General features: G+C 39.7%; 1 protein-coding gene across 5 annotated transcripts in view; it reads left to right on the forward strand.

Moving 5' to 3' along the window:
* The window catches only part of LOC137372736 (lysine-specific demethylase 4A-like), a 74,322-nt gene that overhangs the window by 6,042 nt on the left and 50,189 nt on the right, over positions 1-18,091 (forward strand). For all 5 annotated transcript variants that reach the window (XR_010975486.1, XR_010975487.1, XM_068036915.1 and 2 more), the window contains exons 4-9: positions 6,035-6,149; positions 10,203-10,396; positions 11,851-11,900; positions 14,630-14,733; positions 15,392-15,529; positions 16,934-17,211. Coding sequence is in view for 3 of the 5 variants with exons in the window: in XM_068036915.1 (XP_067893016.1) it covers positions 6,035-6,149; positions 10,203-10,396; positions 11,851-11,900; positions 14,630-14,733; positions 15,392-15,529; positions 16,934-17,211 (879 nt within the window). In the remaining 2 variants the exon portion in view is untranslated. The remainder of the gene's footprint in view (positions 1-6,034; positions 6,150-10,202; positions 10,397-11,850; positions 11,901-14,629; positions 14,734-15,391; positions 15,530-16,933; positions 17,212-18,091) is intronic.

The raw sequence follows: 18,091 nt of genomic DNA on the forward strand, positions 1-18,091 counted from the left end.
TAGCAACATCATCTTGTATGTCTACCCAGTCAAACACCTTCATCTTAAAGACGTCTTGGGTCACCCTTCAGCCTTTTTTCTGGAGGAAAGAGTCTCCGCCTAATCAGTCTTTTCAGATTGTTAAAATCTCTCAGCTCTGGTATCATCCTTGTGAATCTGTTTTTGCCCCTTCATTGCTGCTGCTACATCCTTTTTGTAATGTGGAGACCAGAACTGTACACAACACACCTAAGTGTGGTCTAACCATGCTTCTGTACAAGTTTAACATAACTTCCATGCTTTTGAATTCTATTCCTCTAGAAACAAACCCCAGTGCTTTGTTTGCATTCTTTTTTAGTTAGTTCGCATTGCTACTTTTTAATTTTGTGAATGTATATCCCTGGATCCTTTGGCTGCTCTACTCCATTTAGACTTTATCCCCCCCAGGGATTATGTGACCTCCTTAATCCTCCTACCAAGATGCATCATCTCTCACTTACCTACATTAAAATTTATCTGCCATTTACAGTTGTCGTCTTGTATTTTCAGCCTTCCTCCGTATTCACTATACCCAACTAATATGCTGTTGTCAGCAAATTTTGGAATTGTTTTTCCATTTGAGTCCAAATCGTTAATGTAAATGATGAGCAGTAGTGGTCCCAGCACCAATCCTCATTGAACATCACTTCCCAATTTTTGTCACCTTTTAACCCCTATTCTGTTTTGCAGCCAGCTGGCTATCCATTCTGCTGCTTGAGCCCTCACTCTAATGCTCTGATTATACACTAAAGAATTTGCAGATATAGGGGGGCAGTTTCATTATTAGTTTCCATGATCCTTCCCTGCAGTATTGCTTTAAGTGGATTATAAAATGTCGTTCCGTTAAGCGTAGGCTATAATAAACATACAGCATTTATAGATAAAGAATATGGTTTTTAAATAATTCCCAGAGGCAATATTGTGAGATGTAGTATGACCATGTAAAAATGCATGTGGTTTCCTAACTAACAGAGGACTGAGAGAATCTCTGCATTTCAGCCTTCAGCTGTGGGTACTGAAGAGGTGATATGGGAGATTTTAGTGGCATCTCTTCATAAAGCTTGAAGCCTTAATATGTTTGAAAATAGAGCGCCAAAAATGCTGTAGAGGAGTTGAGACTAGATTAGGGGATTTGCTGTGAAAGATCTCAAATTCAAGGTGTACTTGAATTTGCTACTCCTGTAAACTTCCTTGAGAGTTAAAGCAACACCAATTGAATCTAGCCTTAATGGTCACAAAAGTCCTGGATTTAATATTTCAATGCAGTCAAGCTGCTTGCTCAGTTAGTGCTTTGTGGCTTGATGCTCAAGTTAATCTAGTTGTATTCTAGCCCTTTGGACTTCAAGTGCCTTTTCACTCAATCTGCAGCTTGTGTTTCAACAGTCAGGCTTTTTAAATTGTTGGTCCCATCTAAAATGGTTAGTGGGAGCAGGAGGCAGAAGAAGCAAAGGGAGAATAAGGATGTGAAGCATTTGGGAGACTGGATGAAAGACACGTACATTATTTTAGCTAATGTAAAAGTAAAGTATAAACATTTCAAGGAAAAGGAGAATCGAGTGACAAATAAAATGTTTTAGTTTTTATTTTAAATGTAGTTTAATTGGGTTACTAATATTAGTGATGACATAAGAACTTATGAATTAGGAGCAGGAGTAGGCCATTCAACCCTTCAAGCCTGCTCTGCCATTCAATAAGTTCATGGCTGAACTGATTACTCCACATTTCCACCTACCCCTGATAACCTTCCACACCCTTGCTTATCAATAATCTATCTACCTCTGCCTTAAAAATATTTAAAGACACTCTCTTCCTCAAAAGGCAGTGGAAGCAATTCCAAAGACTTACGACACTCAGAGAAAAGATTTCTCCTCATCTCTGTCTTAAATGGGCGGCCCCTTATTTTTAAAACCGTGACCCCTAGTTCTAGATTCTCCCACAAGGGGAAACATCCTTTCCACATCCAGCCTGTCAAGACCCCTCAGGATCTTGTATGTTTCAATCAAGTCGCCTCTTGCTCTTCTAAATTCCAGCAGATACAAGCCTAGCCTGTCTAATCTTTTCTCGTCAGACAGCCCGCCCATTCCAGGTATTACTCTACTAAACCTTTGCTGTACTGCCTCCAATGCATTTACATCCTTCCTTAAATAAGGAGTCCAGTACTGTACACAGTACTCCAGATGTGGTCTCACCAATGTCCTGTATAGCTGAAGCATAACTCTGTACATTTGTATTCAATTCTCCTTGCGACAAGCAATAACGTTCTATTAGCTTTCCTAATTACATGCTGTACCTGCATTCTAATCTTTTGCGATTCATGCACCAGGACACCCAAATCCCTCTGCATCTCAGAGCTCTGCAATCTCTCTCCATTTAGATAATATGCTTTTTTTATTCTTCCTGCCAAAGTGGACAATTTCCCACTTTCCCACATTGTACTCCATTTGCCAGATCATTGCCCACTCACTTAACCTATCTATATCCCTTTGTCGCTCCCTTATGTCCTCTTCACAAGTTACTTTCCTACCTGTCTTTGTGCCATCAGCAAATTTAGCAACCATACCTTCGGTCCCTTCATCCAAGTCATTTATATAAATTGAAAAAGTTGAGGCCTGAGCATTGATCCCTGTGGCACACCACTCGTTACATCTTGCCAACCAGAGAATGATAGCTAGCCAGTCTTTTATCCATGCCAATATGTTACACCCTACACCATGAGCTTTTATTTTCTGCAATGACATTTGATGTGGCACCTTATCAAATGCCTTCTGGAAATCTAAGTACAATGTATCCACCGGTTCCCTTTTATCCACAGCACATGTAACTCACTTAAAGAACACCAATAAATTGGTTAAACATGATCTCCCTTTCACAAAACCATGTTGACTCTGCCTAATTATCTTGAATTTTTCTAAATACCCTGCTATAACATCTTTAATAATTTCCCTAAGACAGATATTAAGCTAACTTGCCTGTCATTTCCTGCTTTCTGTCTCCCTCCCTTTTGAAATAAAGGAGTTACATTTTCTATTTTCCAATCTAATGGAACCTTCCCAGAATCTAGGGAATTATGGAAAATTAAAACTAACGCATCAACTATCTCACTAGCCACTTCTTTTAACATCCTAGGATGAAGTCCACCAGGACCCAGGGACTTGTCAGCTTGCAGCTCCAATAATTTGTTCAGTACCACATCCCTGGTGATTGTAATTTTCTTCAGTTCTTCCCTCCCTCCCATTTCCTTACTTACAGCTAATACTGGGATGTTACTTCTATCTGCAATAGAAGACCGATGCAAAATATCTGTTCAATTCATCAGGCTCGCTTTCTTTTGGACCAACGGTCACTTTGTTCACTTTTCTTAAATATCTAAAGAAATTGTTACTATCTATCTTTATATTTCTTGCTAGCTTTCTCTCGTACTCTAATTTTACCTTCCTTATTCAATCTTTTAGTCATTCTTTGCTGTTTTTTTTATATTCTGCTCAATCTTCTGACCTGCCTCCCATCTTTGCGCAATTATAGGCTTTTTCTTTAAGTTTGATACTATCTTTAACTGTTATAGTTAACCACGGATGGCGGGTCTCACCTTTGGAATTTTCTTTCTTGTTGACATGTATCTATTCTGTGTATTCTGAAATAGCCTCTTAAATGTCTGCCGCTGCATCTCTATTGACCAATCCTTTAACCTGATTCTGCCAGTTCAGGTTAGCTAGCTCTGCTTTCATGACCTCGTGATTGCCCTTATTTAAATTTAAAATACTAGTCTTGGACCCACTCTCCCCCTCAAACTAAATGTAAAGTTCAATCATATTATGATTGCTACTACCTAGGGGTGCCTTAACTATGAGGTCATTAATTAATCCTATCTCGTTGCACAATACCAGGTCTAGTATAGCCTGCTCTCTGGCTCTAGAACGTACTGTTCCAAAAAATTATCCCGAAAACATTCTATGTACTCCTCATCTAGGCTACCTCTGCCCATCTGATTTTTCCAGTCTGTACGTAGGTTAAAATTCCCCAGAATTATCACTCTACCTTTCTGACAAGCTGCCATTATTTCTTCCTTTTATACCCTGTCCTGCAGTGTGGTTATTGTTGGGTGGTCTGTACACCACGCCCACAAGTGACTTCTTGCCTTTGATTTCTCATCTCTGCCCATTTTGCTTCTACATCCTTGTCTGCTGAACTTGGGTCATCCCCCTCTATTGCGCTAATACCATCATGAATTAACAGAGCCCCCCCCCCTCCCCCACCTTTTCCGAGCTTCCTGTCCTTCCTAAATGCCACGTACCCTTTAATATTCAGATCCCAATGTATGTCGTCCTCCAGCCATCTCTCTCATGGTTATCAGATCGTACTTATTTATTTCTATTTGCGCTCTCAGTTCATCTGTTTTGTTTCAATTTCTACATGCATTCAGATGCTGAGCCTTTAGTTTTGCCCTTTTTAAAATTATTTTTGTACCTCTAGCTTTATCTGTTAATTTGTTTAGATTTGTATGCTTTGTCCCTTCCTGTCACAGTCTATTTTTTCCCATATTCATACCTTTCTTGCCTTGTCTCTACTCCTTGATTTACCATATCTTCCCAAATTTGATCCCTTGCCCCCACTATTCAGTTTAAAACCCTCTCTCTCTACTTCCCCAGTTTTCTGGCTCACTAGAACACCAGCCCCAGCACGTTTCAGGTGTAGACCGTCCCAACTGTACAGCTGGCACTTTCCCCAGTACTGGTGCCAGTGCCCCATGAACCAGAACCCAGTTCTACCGCACCAGTCTTTGAGCCACGCATTAATTTCTGTAATCTTATTTGCCCTATGCTAGTTTGCAAGTGGTTCAGGTAATAATCCCAGAGATTATTACCTTTTGAGGTTCTGCTTAATTTGGTGCCTAGTCCCTCATACTGACTATGCAGAACCTCTTTCCTTGTCCTGCCTATGTTGTTGGTACCTTCATGGACCACGACGACTGGATCCTCCCCATCCCACTAAGTTCCCCTCCAGCCCTGAGCAGATGTCCCGAACCCTGGCACCAGGCAGGCAACACAGCCGTCTGGACTCTCGCTCTTTGCTGCAGAGAACAGTGTCAATCCCCCCTAACTATACTGTCCCTACTACCACTACTTTCCTTTTTTCTCCCTCCACTTGAATGGCTTCCTGTACCATGGTGCCTTGGTCAGGTTGCTCATCCACTCTGCAGCCCCCACTCTCATCCAGACAAGCTGAAAGAACTTCAAACCTGTTGGACAATTGCAAAGGCTGAGGCTCCTGCACTCCTGCCCTCCAGGTCCCCTTACCTGCCTCAGCTGCAGCCACATTCTCCTGTCCCTGACCACTGACCAAATCAGAAGACCCTATCCTAAGGGCCTAAATAACTTTCCCCCTCCCTGATGTGTCGCAGTGTCTGCAGCTCGGACTCCAGTTCAATGACTCTGAGCCGAAGCTCTTCGAGCCGTGAACACTTACTGCGGACGTGTTTGCCCTGATTCACACTGGCATCCAGGAGCTCCCACAGGCTGCAGCCATGACACATCACCTGTCCTGCCATCCTTTAATGTGTTTTAATTAACTACTTAGTTATTTTTTCCTTTTTTTAAAAATATATATTAAGTTTACCAGTAGTTCCTTTACTATTTCAAATGTTAGGATGAGAATAGACGTTAACTACTTACCAGCTACTCCGCAAGCAGGTAGCTTCTTCCCAAACCAATCACCGATTTATTTATTTGCCTGTGATGTTTGATGCCATGTTCGATTTAAATTATATTAAAAGCTTGCCTGTATACTCACCCCAGCGGCTCTGTTTCCCTGCTCTCATTGATTCCTGGGAGGGAGGGGAGAATATATCTGGACTCACCAGCACAGTGAAGATTAAAAATAAATATTTGTGCTATTCTGGCTCTAGAGTTTAGCTGATGAATTTTAGAAGTCAAGCTTAACTCATTTCAGAACTAAAGTTGAAGTCTGGTTAGAAATATTCTCTTTTTTTTTGGGCTATTTAAATGTGTACCTTTTTCAGATACTGCACCCCTCGCTATTCAGACTTTGATGATCTGGAGCGCAAGTATTGGAAAAATCTCACATTCAACGCACCAATCTATGGTGCAGATGTCAATGGTACATTGTACAATGAGGTAAGGCATAAATAAGTTCCAAGATTTTGATCAAGATAAGACTTTCATTTATATAGTGCCTTTCACTGCCACTGGACGTTTCAAAGCTACCCAGTGTGTGCACAACAAACGCCCACAAACAGTAATGTGATAATGACCAGATAATCTTTTTTTTTGTGGGATGTTGATTGAGAGCTAAATATTGGCCAGGACACAGTCGATAATGAAGTGCCATGGGACTTTTACATTCACCCAAGCAGGCAGAGGAGGCCTTGGTTTAACATCTCATCTGAAAGAAGGTACCTCTGACACTGCAGCGCTTCCTCAGTATTGCACTGGAGTGTCAGTCTTGATTTTTGTACTCGAGCCTGGAGTGGGACATGAACTTGGAACCTTGTGACTCAGAGGCAAGACTGCTACCAACTGAGCCATAGCTGACACTTCATTAGTGTTGTGGTTTCCAGATATATTTAATATGGCTGTCTTGCTTCAGTTTGCCCCGATTTTTTTTTTTTTTTTCCCTCTCCTGCTCTTGAAAATATTTTTTTAAAGCTGAATGGACTCTGAATATTACTTGGCCTATTGTCTATTTTTGTAATATAACCAGCGCTGATGAGAACTGTTGTCTCCTCAGTCAAACTTGGTGATTGAGGGAGAGTAGTGTTGGGTTTTAGGTTAGTAGAATCATAGAATTATACAGCACAGAAGGAGGCCATTTGGCCTGTGCTAGCTCTCCAAAAGAGCTACCAATTCATCCTTCTCCCCTGCACCTTCCCTATAGCCCTGCGTATACTTCCTTTTTAAGTATGTATCGAATTCCCTTTTGCTATTGGATCTGTTACCACTCTTTCAGACAGTGCATTTCAGATCATAACATTTTGCTGAGTAAAAATAAATTCTCTTCAGCTCCTCTTGGGCTCTTTTGCCAGTTATTTTAAATGGATGTCCCCTGGTTATTGATCCTCCCACTAGAAACAGTTTCTCCTTATCTAGAACATAGAACATTACAGCGCAGTACAGGCCCTTCAGCCCTCGATGTTGCGCTGACCTGTGAAACCATCTGACCTACACTATTTCATTTTCATCCATATGTCTATCCAATGACCACTTAAATGCCCTTAAAGTTGGCGAGTCTACTACTGTTGCAGGCAGGGCGTTCCACGCCCCTACTACTCTCCGAGTAAAGAAACTACTTCTGACATCTGTCCTATATCTATCACCCCTCAACTTAAAGCTATGTCCCCTCGTGTTTGCCATCACCATCTGAGGAAAAAGGCTCACTATCCACCCTGTCCAACCCTCTGATTATCTTATATGTCTCTATTAAGTCACCTCTTCTCCTCCTTCTCTCTAACGAAAACAACCTCAAGTCCCTCAGCCTTTCCTCGTAAGACCTTCCCTCCATACCAGGCAACATCCTAGTAAATCTCCTCTGCACCTTTTCCAAAGCTTCCACATCCTTCCTATAATGCGGTGACCAGAACTGCACGCAATACTCCAGGTGCGGCCGCACCAGAGTTCTGTACAACTGCAGCATGACCTCGTGGCTCCTAAACTCGATTCCCCCTACTAATAAAAGCTAACACACCATATGCCTTCTTAACAGCTCTATTAACCTGGGTGGCAACTTTCAGGGATTTATGTACCTGAACACCAAGATCTCTCTGTTCATCTACACTACCAAGAATCTTCCCATTAGCCCAGTATTCTGCAATCCTGTTACTCCTTCCGAAGTGAATCACCTCACACTTTTCCGCATTAAACTCCATTTGCCATCTCTCAGCCCAGCTCTGCAGCCTATCTATGTCCCTCTGTACCCTACAACATCCTTCGGCACTATCCACAACTCCACCGACCTTCGTGTCATCCGCAAACTTACTAACCCACCCTTCTACACCCTCATCCAGGTCATTTATAAAAATGACAAACAGCAGTGGCCCCAAAACAGATCCTTGCGGTACACCACTAGAAACTATACTCCAGGATGAACATTTACCATCAACCACCACCCTCTGTCTTTCAGCTAGCCAATTTCTGATCCAAAGCACTAATTCACCTTCAATCCCATACTTCTCTCCTCCAATTCCACACACAACTTCCCACTACTATCCTTGATTAGCCCTAACCTATCTCTAGTCATTCTTTTATTCCTGATATACCTATAGAAAGCCTTAGGGTTTTCTTTGATCCTATCCGCCAATGACTTCTCGTGTCCTCTCCTTGCTCTTCTTATCTCTCCCTTTAGATCCTTCCTGGCTAGCTTGTAGCTCTCAAGCGCCCTAACTGAGCCTTCACGTCTCATCCTAACATAAGCCTTCTTCCTCTTGACAAGCTCTTCAACTTCTTTAGTAAACCATGGCTCCCTCGCACGACAACTTCCTCCCTGCCTGACAGGTACATACTTATCAAGGACACGCAGTAGCTGCTCCTTGAATAAGCTCCACATTTCGATTGTGCCCATCCCCTGCAGTTTCCTTCCCCATCCTACGCATCCTAAATCTTGCCTAATCGCACCATAATTTCCTTTCCCCCAGCTGTAATTCTTGCCCTGCTGTATATGCCTGTCCCTGCCCATCGCTAAGGTAAACCTAACCTGCTCTGTCAAAACTCTTCATAATTTTGGACCTCTCTCTTAAATCTCCCTTTAACTGTCTCTGCTCGAAGGAGAACAATCCCAGCTTCTTTGATCTCTCCTGCTAACTAAAATCCCTCATCTCTGCTGCCATGTAAATCTATTTGGAAACCGTTTCACTCGTGCCCTGTATTGTTACTTTACAAACCTGTGTGGGAAAAATTGCAGTATGTGTTTTCTTAACTCCAGTTAGAGCAGCATAAAAATGCTTGATGGATTGCTATTTTTAAATATTCCCACATTATTAATTCTTAAAGGAGGGCATGCATATAAATTCAAATTCTCAGTCATTCTTCAGCTTTTGCTCTTCGGTGCCTTTTATTTTTTCCTTTCTTCCCCTGGTTGTTGAGCTTTGGCGCTCTCGATGTTTAAGGTGTTGCTGGTGCCTAGTTTAGTAATATTCTGCCTCTTTAGAGAGTAAGGGGTGTATGTTCTACCTCCGTGTGAATTAGCACAAATGCATGGCCTGTTGTCTCGAAGAAATAGACTTTTTCTTCTCCTTTTCTCCTTGCCTCACTACTTTTGTCTGAGATGGGTCAGATAACTGCTTCCAAATCTTTTTGACAGTGCTATTCATGCATCCGAGTGCCTGTGTTGTATGGCTAATTTGGGCAGGGGTGTTTGTGTGTGTGTGTGTGTGCTCAATTTGGAAGTGCCTGCCCTCCACCTCGTGACTTCCAGTTGAAATCAGGTACATACTGATTGAAGATTGGCAGATGTTTCTATTTCATTATGCAATGGAGCATTCATAAGGGTTTTTTTTAAATTCATTCATGGGATGTGGGCAACACTGGCCAGGCCAGCATTTATTGCCCGTCCCTAATTGCCCTTGAGAAGGTGGTGGTGAGCTGCCTCCTTGAACCGCTGCTGTCCACGTGGGGTAGGTACACCTACAGTGCTGTTAGGAAGGGAGTTCCAGGATTTTGACCCAGCGACAGTGCAGGAACAGCGATATAGTTCCAAGTCAGGATGGTGTGTGACTTGGAGGGGAACTTGCAGGTGGTGGTGTTCCCATGTATTTGCTGCCCTTGTCCTTCTAGTTGGTAGAGGTCGCGGGTTTGGAAGGTGCTGTCTAAGGAGCCTTGGTGCGTTGCTGCAGTGCATCTTGTAGATGATGCACACTGCTGCCACGATGGGTTATTGTGAATAAAAATGTTGCTTGTGACTCTGGCAAAGTTACCATGGAACATTATATTTCTTTTTTCTCATGGTGAACCTAATTTTGCAGGACATTTTGTGGTTGCCAGGAGCAAGGAGAGTGCATGTGGTTTAATTATCTCCTTCATATTGGAAGGAAAGGTTGGATTGTCTCAAGATTCATATATTAGTGTGCACCTTTTAGTTAATTTCTTTGTAGTTAAGTTTTAATTTTGAGCATTTTCAAAATAGTACTTCTTAAAAACAAAGTATTTGCTCACAGATACAATTTCCTGTTTGTTTAGGGTGTGACTGAATGGAACATTGGGCACTTGAACACCATTCTGGATGTGGTAGAAAAAGAGAGTGGCATCACAATTGAAGGTGTCAATACACCATACCTCTATTTTGGAATGTGGAAAACCACCTTTGCTTGGCACACTGAGGACATGGATCTCTACAGCATTAACTACCTGCACTTTGGCGAGCCCAAGTCCTGGTAACAGGCTCAGATTTATCTTGCATTTATTTATTTTTGAACACTGTATCTTGGATTTAAAATGTGTTATTGTGGTGAAATAAGCAGTTTAATGCTTTACTTCAAACACTAAAATGATTAGTCAACAACTCTATTTCTGTGGTATGCAACTGCCAGGATCTTAGAATGCAAACTAGATGGACCTTGATCTTTTATTGTCAAGCAACTCCTATGTTGCTCTGGAGCTCCAGGTCAAATCCTTAAATGGAGCTCCAAGTAGCAGTGAACTGATTTATTTTGGGGAAGGGGAGAAGGAATTGACTTTGGTACTCAAATCACCACTTGACTTGTGTTCATTGTTGATTTAATATGGTGTTTGTACAGATGTCCAGACCATGTTTAGTTTAGCTCACTGTTCCTGAAGTTTGTGTTGAGCCTGGTTTCAGAAGTGCACAAAGTTCAAAGATGGAGTGGTCAGGGTGGAGATGAAGTGAAGTTCAAGGAGCTCGTGGTTCCCTTTGTGACTCGAACAGAGATTTTTGGTAAAGCATTCACTGGTTGTGTGTATGTTCTGCCCAGTGTGGAGGAGCGTGCACCAAGATGGCTGGGGATCAGAGCAAAGTGAAGGGGATTTTACTTGTTATTGACTATGCTGTAACTTGCCTATGGATACTTGATATCAACATGGGTTACTCAATGTGGCAACCTTTTCATTCTCCAGCACTGACATTTTTGAGAGGATATTTGAGGGGTCTAAACAGAGTAGATAGAGAGAAACTGTTCCTGTTGGCAGAAGGGTTGAGAACCGCAGGACACTCATTTGGTGCTTTTGCCAATCACCTTAAAGGCGACATGAAGAAATGTTTTTTTTTATGCAGCAAGCAGTTACAATCTGGAATGCACTGCCTGAAAGAGTGGTGGAGGAGGATACAACTGTGGCTTTCAAAAGGCAATTGGATAAGAACCTGAAGGGATAAAATTTGCAGGGCTATGGGGAAAGTGCACAGGTATGGGGCTAGCTAAATTGCTCTTGCAGTGATCTGGCACGAACTCAATGGGCGGAATGGCACCTCCTGTGCTGTAACCTTTCTCTGATTCTATACAAAAACCATAGCTTTACAAATAATGAAAACAAATCACTTACTCCAACGAATATATCTGGTTTACTATTAAAATGCATTTTTATTAATTATTTCTGGGCATGTTTTATTGCTTTTCTGACTTAAATAAGGCAGTATAATTTGTTCGATCTATATTGGGCAACTTGTGCCATAGCTTTCCCATGAAAAGTCAGGAAAAAGAATTTCCCTCTGCTCTAGTGATGGTATAGGTGTGGGAATCTGCAGTTTCTTGAACTTTAAACTCCAATTAGTGGTAGAATTGTGCTCATGTCTCTCTCTGGAATGATGGTACCCAAGTAAGCAATGTGCAACATACCTAAATAATATATATCTAGCTCTGCTATGTTCTTATAGGTACACTGTTCCTCCAGAGCATGGAAAGCGTCTGGAACGCTTGGCTAAAGGTAAAAATTGTATTGCAATCTGCTTGGTCTTTGTTTGAATTTCTGTCTTGAAATAACTTGGAAGGTTAAGTCTGGGAGAGAACTTTCTGTTGAATCTACACCCCCATTTTATAACTGGTAGGGAGGTTGGTGCAGGGTGGAAATATTACATGGGTTTTGTTTTTTTCTATTTTAAGGAGCTATCAAGTTTCTTACTACTATGAATACAGGCAAAATCATATTTCAGTCCTTGCAGATCACTTTGTGACATCACTCTGGAGTATCCTCAAGCACCTCCGTTGGCAACAATAGCAGTTGTGACTTCAATTCTGAAATCCAGTTGAGCTGCATGACCCGAGGAAACCACTGATTGAATTATGGTTTCAGATTGAAGTTGTCTTTCTCATCTTTTACATCGCTCGCCCCCCCCCCCCCCCACCACCCTCCAAAACAACAGCAACATTTTCCTCTAATACCAATCACGCCACATTTATTCCTGTTGGTGATCTCATGAGAGGCTTGCAGCTTTGTGAAGTTAAATAACATTTTCTCTCATATCGAATGGTGGGGCAATATATTGAATTAATTAAAACACTATACTCTTCCTTTACTTCCCCACTTCTTATTGAAGGGGCAACCTTTTTGGACCTAAAAGAAGAGTATTTTCAGACATGTAGAATCCTGCCATTTGGAGCTGTTGTATTCCTGGATAGGTGTCTCTGGTGACAAAAGCTATAGGGACATGTTCTGGAATGGTTCCAGTGTGAATTGGTGCTTTCTGCTAGTCTCAAGACTGATGTATAGCTGCCCAATTCAGTGCAAAGAGTCTGGTTTCACCAACTAATTCATACCCTTGACATAAAGTGGTCTGTTTACTGGTTTCTTTTGGAGGAGAGGAGATTGGAAAGACACAAATTACTTTCAACTTGTGTGTGTTGTGTGAATTTTTTTTCATGTATTTGTATGTGTGCTGTTAATCACGTTGTCTAATTGTATGTGAAGTGAACATAATAGAAAAGCAACAGTTTAATGTTTTAAACATGCCTGAAAGAAGCTTAGAGCATTCAATCTCCACTTTGTTTTGAAGTCTTTTTTTTAAAAAAAGCTAACAAATTCTCTCTACTTCTACTGATATGCTGCTTGCAGAATTTATTATTCATCAGATTTTGTTCCCAATGGGAGTGCACAGATGGGATTGACAGTTTTTGAAAGGAGGGAGTATTAAAGCCCAGGCTTTTGAAATATGTTTGAGTTATTAACTTGAATGAAGATGTTAAAATCATAAAAATTCTTAATTGTGTTATTGTGAAATGTAAATTAAAACCTTATTTTGTACATCATAAATTCCAGTTACTGAGGAAAGGAAGGGTGGGCAAACATTTTCTTCATGCAGTATTTTGATTTGATTTATTCCTTTTTTGATTGTGTATGTTCTCACCTGGTCATTCAGGATTTGTTGTTTCCTCAAGTCCTTAGTAGATTCTGATCAGTTTTATGGTTGGTTTTTTCTTATTTGGGATTCATACTTTCCCTATCTCTTCAGTTCTTATATCCTACTGTTAGATAATAGGAAATGCAAGCAACTCAGACTTGTAATGTATGAAAAAATCCATTTAATTTGACTGTGCTTTCCAGATACTTCTAATTCTTGTTCACAGAAGTGCGACAAAAGCACTATTTATGTAACTACATAATCTGAAAATAAATAGTTTTTTAACTACCAACAGTGGTAGGATCTATTAATCTTGTGTTTTAAACAATTTTGTTTGAGAGCAATATTACTGGAGACCAATTTCAAATTATGATTGCACACTCCCTGAATCACATTTTGCTACCTAACACCATGTGGAAACACTATCGCCACAAGGACAGGAGCAGCTTTTGAAGGAAGACCAACCACAATGCCATCACATAATAAATGCAACATTGTCAATATCACCGTAGCCCATGAACAAGTAGTTTTTTTTTAAAAAAGTACTCTAACATCAAATTTTGCTGCTTTATTTGAAAGACTATTTATGTAACCGTGACTATCTCATGTGAACCCACAGATGCTGTATCAGTCATCAAGTAGCAAGCCACAAAAGAATAGCTGCAAATTAAAAATGAGTGAACCTTTAGCTAATTTTTTCCTCCACAGCTTCAAATATCCAACAATTAAAACATAATTAAACCTGCCTATAAAATTTGTTTAGTGCGCCATTATAAACATTACTTGGAGGCCTGAGTCTCTCAAAGACCTGAAGCTTTGTATTTTACTTTATGCTGGGGTTGGATTCCTTTCCTGGTCTCTCTCTCTATCATCTGTGAATTGGACTTTAACTGTCAGAGCAAATTTATTGAAAGGTTTTCTATTTTAAATTACCAGGATGTATGGCACAATATCTGTTTATAGTAGTGTTAAAATGCATTTATTTCCCTGAAAACAATTGTAAGTGCCACATTAAATAATATATTCTTACATGACACTTTTTCCCCCTCACTGTCCATAGGATTAACTGAGTTTAAAATTAGTGCAAAGCAGTTTTGAACCTGATACTAGAAAATATTTCTTTAAAGGCTAAATGTTGGAATAATTTATCAGCTTAAGTATTAGAATCAAGTTCAAGGTACAATTGGATGCTAGACTGGGAAAAAAACTGGAGTGATGAACTCGGTCAAATAGTCTTTCCTTCTCCTTGACTTGATTTTTGTCTTGTTTTGTAAATGGTTTGTAAGGTGAATAGTCTGTCTTACTTTTTTTTTAATAGGCTTTTTCCCAGGTAGTGCTCAGAGCTGTGAAGCTTTCCTGCGTCATAAGATGACCCTAATATCCCCTTCTATTCTCAAGAAATATGGAATCCCGTTTGATCGGGTATGTACCTGATATTGGGTTGTTGTACATTATACTACAGTAATAAGAATTAAGTATTCCAGTCTGAATAATTCCTTGGGCGTTCGGTTTGCTTTTGTTGGGCCACACCCCAGCTGTAATGTATCTGAGGATGGTAGCTGTAGAATTGACCCAACAGTTTGGCAGTACCTAATTTATCCTGCCCAGTTGTTGCATGTTTCAGGATAGCAAAGAGCTTGTGCAAGCTACTGCTGTCATTACATTTTAAATGTTTTGAGAGTAGGAGTCTCTGTTTTATCAGAACAATTTGCAAAACAAAAACACATTAGTCAGACTCTACTGCAGCTCAAGTGACCGTTAAATTTAACAGTATTTCGAAAATGTTTGGTGTTCAGTTGTTAATTCTTTGTGTTGTGCTTGTACTGGGTACTCTGTTACCAGAAATTATGTGCACTTCTGGTCGCTCTTAAATCATTACAAATCTCTGGGCTTCAATAGCAGGGAGAGAGAGTGGACAAGAGATTTTCACTGGCGTTTAATTCTTAACCTTATCCATTTCTGTTCAATTGATTGCTTAATATTTTAACTTTGTTTCTGCTGTCATAGTTGTCTCATAGTAATGTATTTTAATGCTAAGGAAATATTCACCTTTTTAATCATTCTCTGCATTAATTCATAGGTAACTCAGGAGGCAGGGGAATTTATGATCACATTTCCCTATGGTTATCATGCTGGCTTTAACCATGGCTTTAACTGTGCTGAATCAACAAACTTTGCCACACTCCGGTGGATCGAGTATGGGAAGCATGCTGTTCTGGTATGTGTTGTTCTATGTCTTCTCCAGAGGTCAATAATAAAATACAATCAAAGGTATTATGATACCTATAGACTTAGGTTAGCCAGTTGGTACAGCTTAACATTACTGTCATAATCGTAAACCAGTCAATAGTCATACTATTAATATGCATAGTCTTCATGTAATTTTAAAATCTGTGGCAGGTTTGAAAATAGTCACTTTGGGTAAAATGTTTTTTTATGAGCAGTGTCTCATTTAGTATTTGAATTGGAAAGAAAGTCTCCTCCAATTTTAGTTCACTGTAACAAATGTCCAGTGTCATTGCTCATGAATAACCTCTTGTTTGGAGTGCAATTGTGATGTTTAACTGCTAACCTGGCCTCTTCCTTTAAGGCTGTAACTATTAAAACCCTGGTAATGCAACTAATTATAAACTGCTGAAGTCAGAGTAGTTGTAACAGCTTGTAAATTTCCTGGGCTTCAGATTCAATTATTAGCTTTGTTACAGATGTAATTTTTTTTTTTTAAAGTGTGTCTTTTTGGTGTGTAAGACGTGCACAAAAGAAATCCTTTGCAAAGGCATAACAGGAGGTGATAGGCCAATGGTGTAACTAACCAAAAGAGTACTGTTCATAGTCAGGATGACTATCAAAGAAAATAAGAGCAAGGGGGAAAAACAGCAAAAGATTGATTACAGTATCTGAACTATAAATCTACGTGGATCAGAAGTTAATATTGTACAGTGGATCAATTTGACTGGAAATTAATTGGATTTTTTTTCTCTACGTCTGCTGTGGTGCTGTTGCGAAGTACTCATTTCCAAAAGTGAACTTTCAATATAAAAGTCTTGAAAGTTAGTGATGTTCCCAGTTCTTGGGAGGAAAGTTGATTGAAAGTAGCCACATTTTCCAGAGAAAGGGATATTTCCTACGTATCATATAGCTAACTTTGATCTGTATTTTTGAACCCAGTATTTTAATCAATCATAAATTTGTCTTCTGATTTGTGGGCAGTGCAGAGATTTTTGTGCTGCATTTGACAAGTAAAATACAATCATACCAGTTTTGGTATAGAACTAATAGCAGTGGAACCTCCATTATCTGCACATCTATTTGCCAGAAATTTTGTTTTTCTGTATTGTACTTCTCTTCATTCCCATTTTTTGTGTATTGCTGAGCCATGAATACAAGGCCAAAGTTTGTCGTCTTTTATTTACTTGCCAATTTTCACTGCATCATGGTAACTATTATTAATGGTGGTTTCATGAAAGTTATAAGTTCAGATCCGGAAATATATATATGTGCAAGTGTGCATTCTCAATCCATAATACAGTACATTGTGTTGAAGCATTAAAAATTCTACTGAAAATTTTGGTGGTATTGCATTACTCCAAAGATCTGTTTTTTCACTATCTTTTCTATCCAGTGTTCATGCAGGAAGGATATGGTAAAAATTTCGATGGATGTTTTTGTGCGCAAGTTTCAGCCTGAACGTTACAAGTTGTGGAAAGTAGGAAAAGATACAATTTTCATTGACCACACACGAGCCACTCCAGAAGCAGTTGAATTTCTTGGTGAAGAATTAAACTCTGTAGCTGCAAAGAGTTTGAAGAACCAAGACTCTGACACAGTTGAAATGGAATTAGATGATAAAGTTGAGAAAGAAGTGTCCACCCAACAGGGAGACACTGGTGAAATAAAAAGGTAGAGTTTTTCCACTGTGTATACTTCTGAAATGCTGAACTGGTTGAATCCAATAATATGAAGGGAAATGTCCACTTATTTTGTTAACTAGTGCCCCTTTTTTTAATGACCCTGCCCATTTTTGAAATGAGAAAAGTTGGGTGAGACTTTTTTAGCATAGAGAGAATGGGAGTCTTTTCAAGTAATGGTAACTGGTAGTTTTGCGTCTGCTCATAAGTTACAAATCTCTATTCCTATCTTTTCACATGATTAGAATTTTTTTAAATTGTTTAGCTCTGTTGCAATGGAGTAGCTCAGTAAATTTCTTTTTTAAAAAAGGTGTGGTTCTAGGGATTCTTTTGACACATTTTATTCCTACAACATCTCCTAATAGTGTAAGAAAATAGCTTAGTTGACAAATGAAAGATATTGACCAGCAGTTCCTGTCTTCTGTTCGCCATCTTTAATACTCTTAGCATTGTGTTTATTTAACATTTAGTAGTAGATGTATTAATGTGGGACATTGCTTTGGGACAATCTTCTTCTAGCAGTTGGGTATTTTACAGTATGCATGACTAAATTATTTCCAATTTCCAGTCTGCTAGTAAGTGCATTAGTTAGTAACTTGTTTCATAATTGTGTGAGCATTTACATAAATTTGATTCAATTTGCAAACAAACATCTTGAGCTTACTAATTGTACGCAACTTGTCAATACTTCAAAAGCAAGATGGTGGCAGGATGAACATATGAGACCTCTTCTCTGCAATTTTGGAAACATTTTATCACTAACTTAGAACCACTGTAGAAATAGATCTTCATTTAGATTCCTGAATACTTGAAGTACGCCACTATTTTATGTATTTAAAAACTTTTAATTTGGAGTGAATTCAAGTGGCGGC

This window comes from Heterodontus francisci, chromosome 8 (assembly GCF_036365525.1).
Source record: "Heterodontus francisci isolate sHetFra1 chromosome 8, sHetFra1.hap1, whole genome shotgun sequence".
In the NCBI taxonomy this organism is placed as follows: Eukaryota; Metazoa; Chordata; class Chondrichthyes; order Heterodontiformes; family Heterodontidae; genus Heterodontus; species Heterodontus francisci.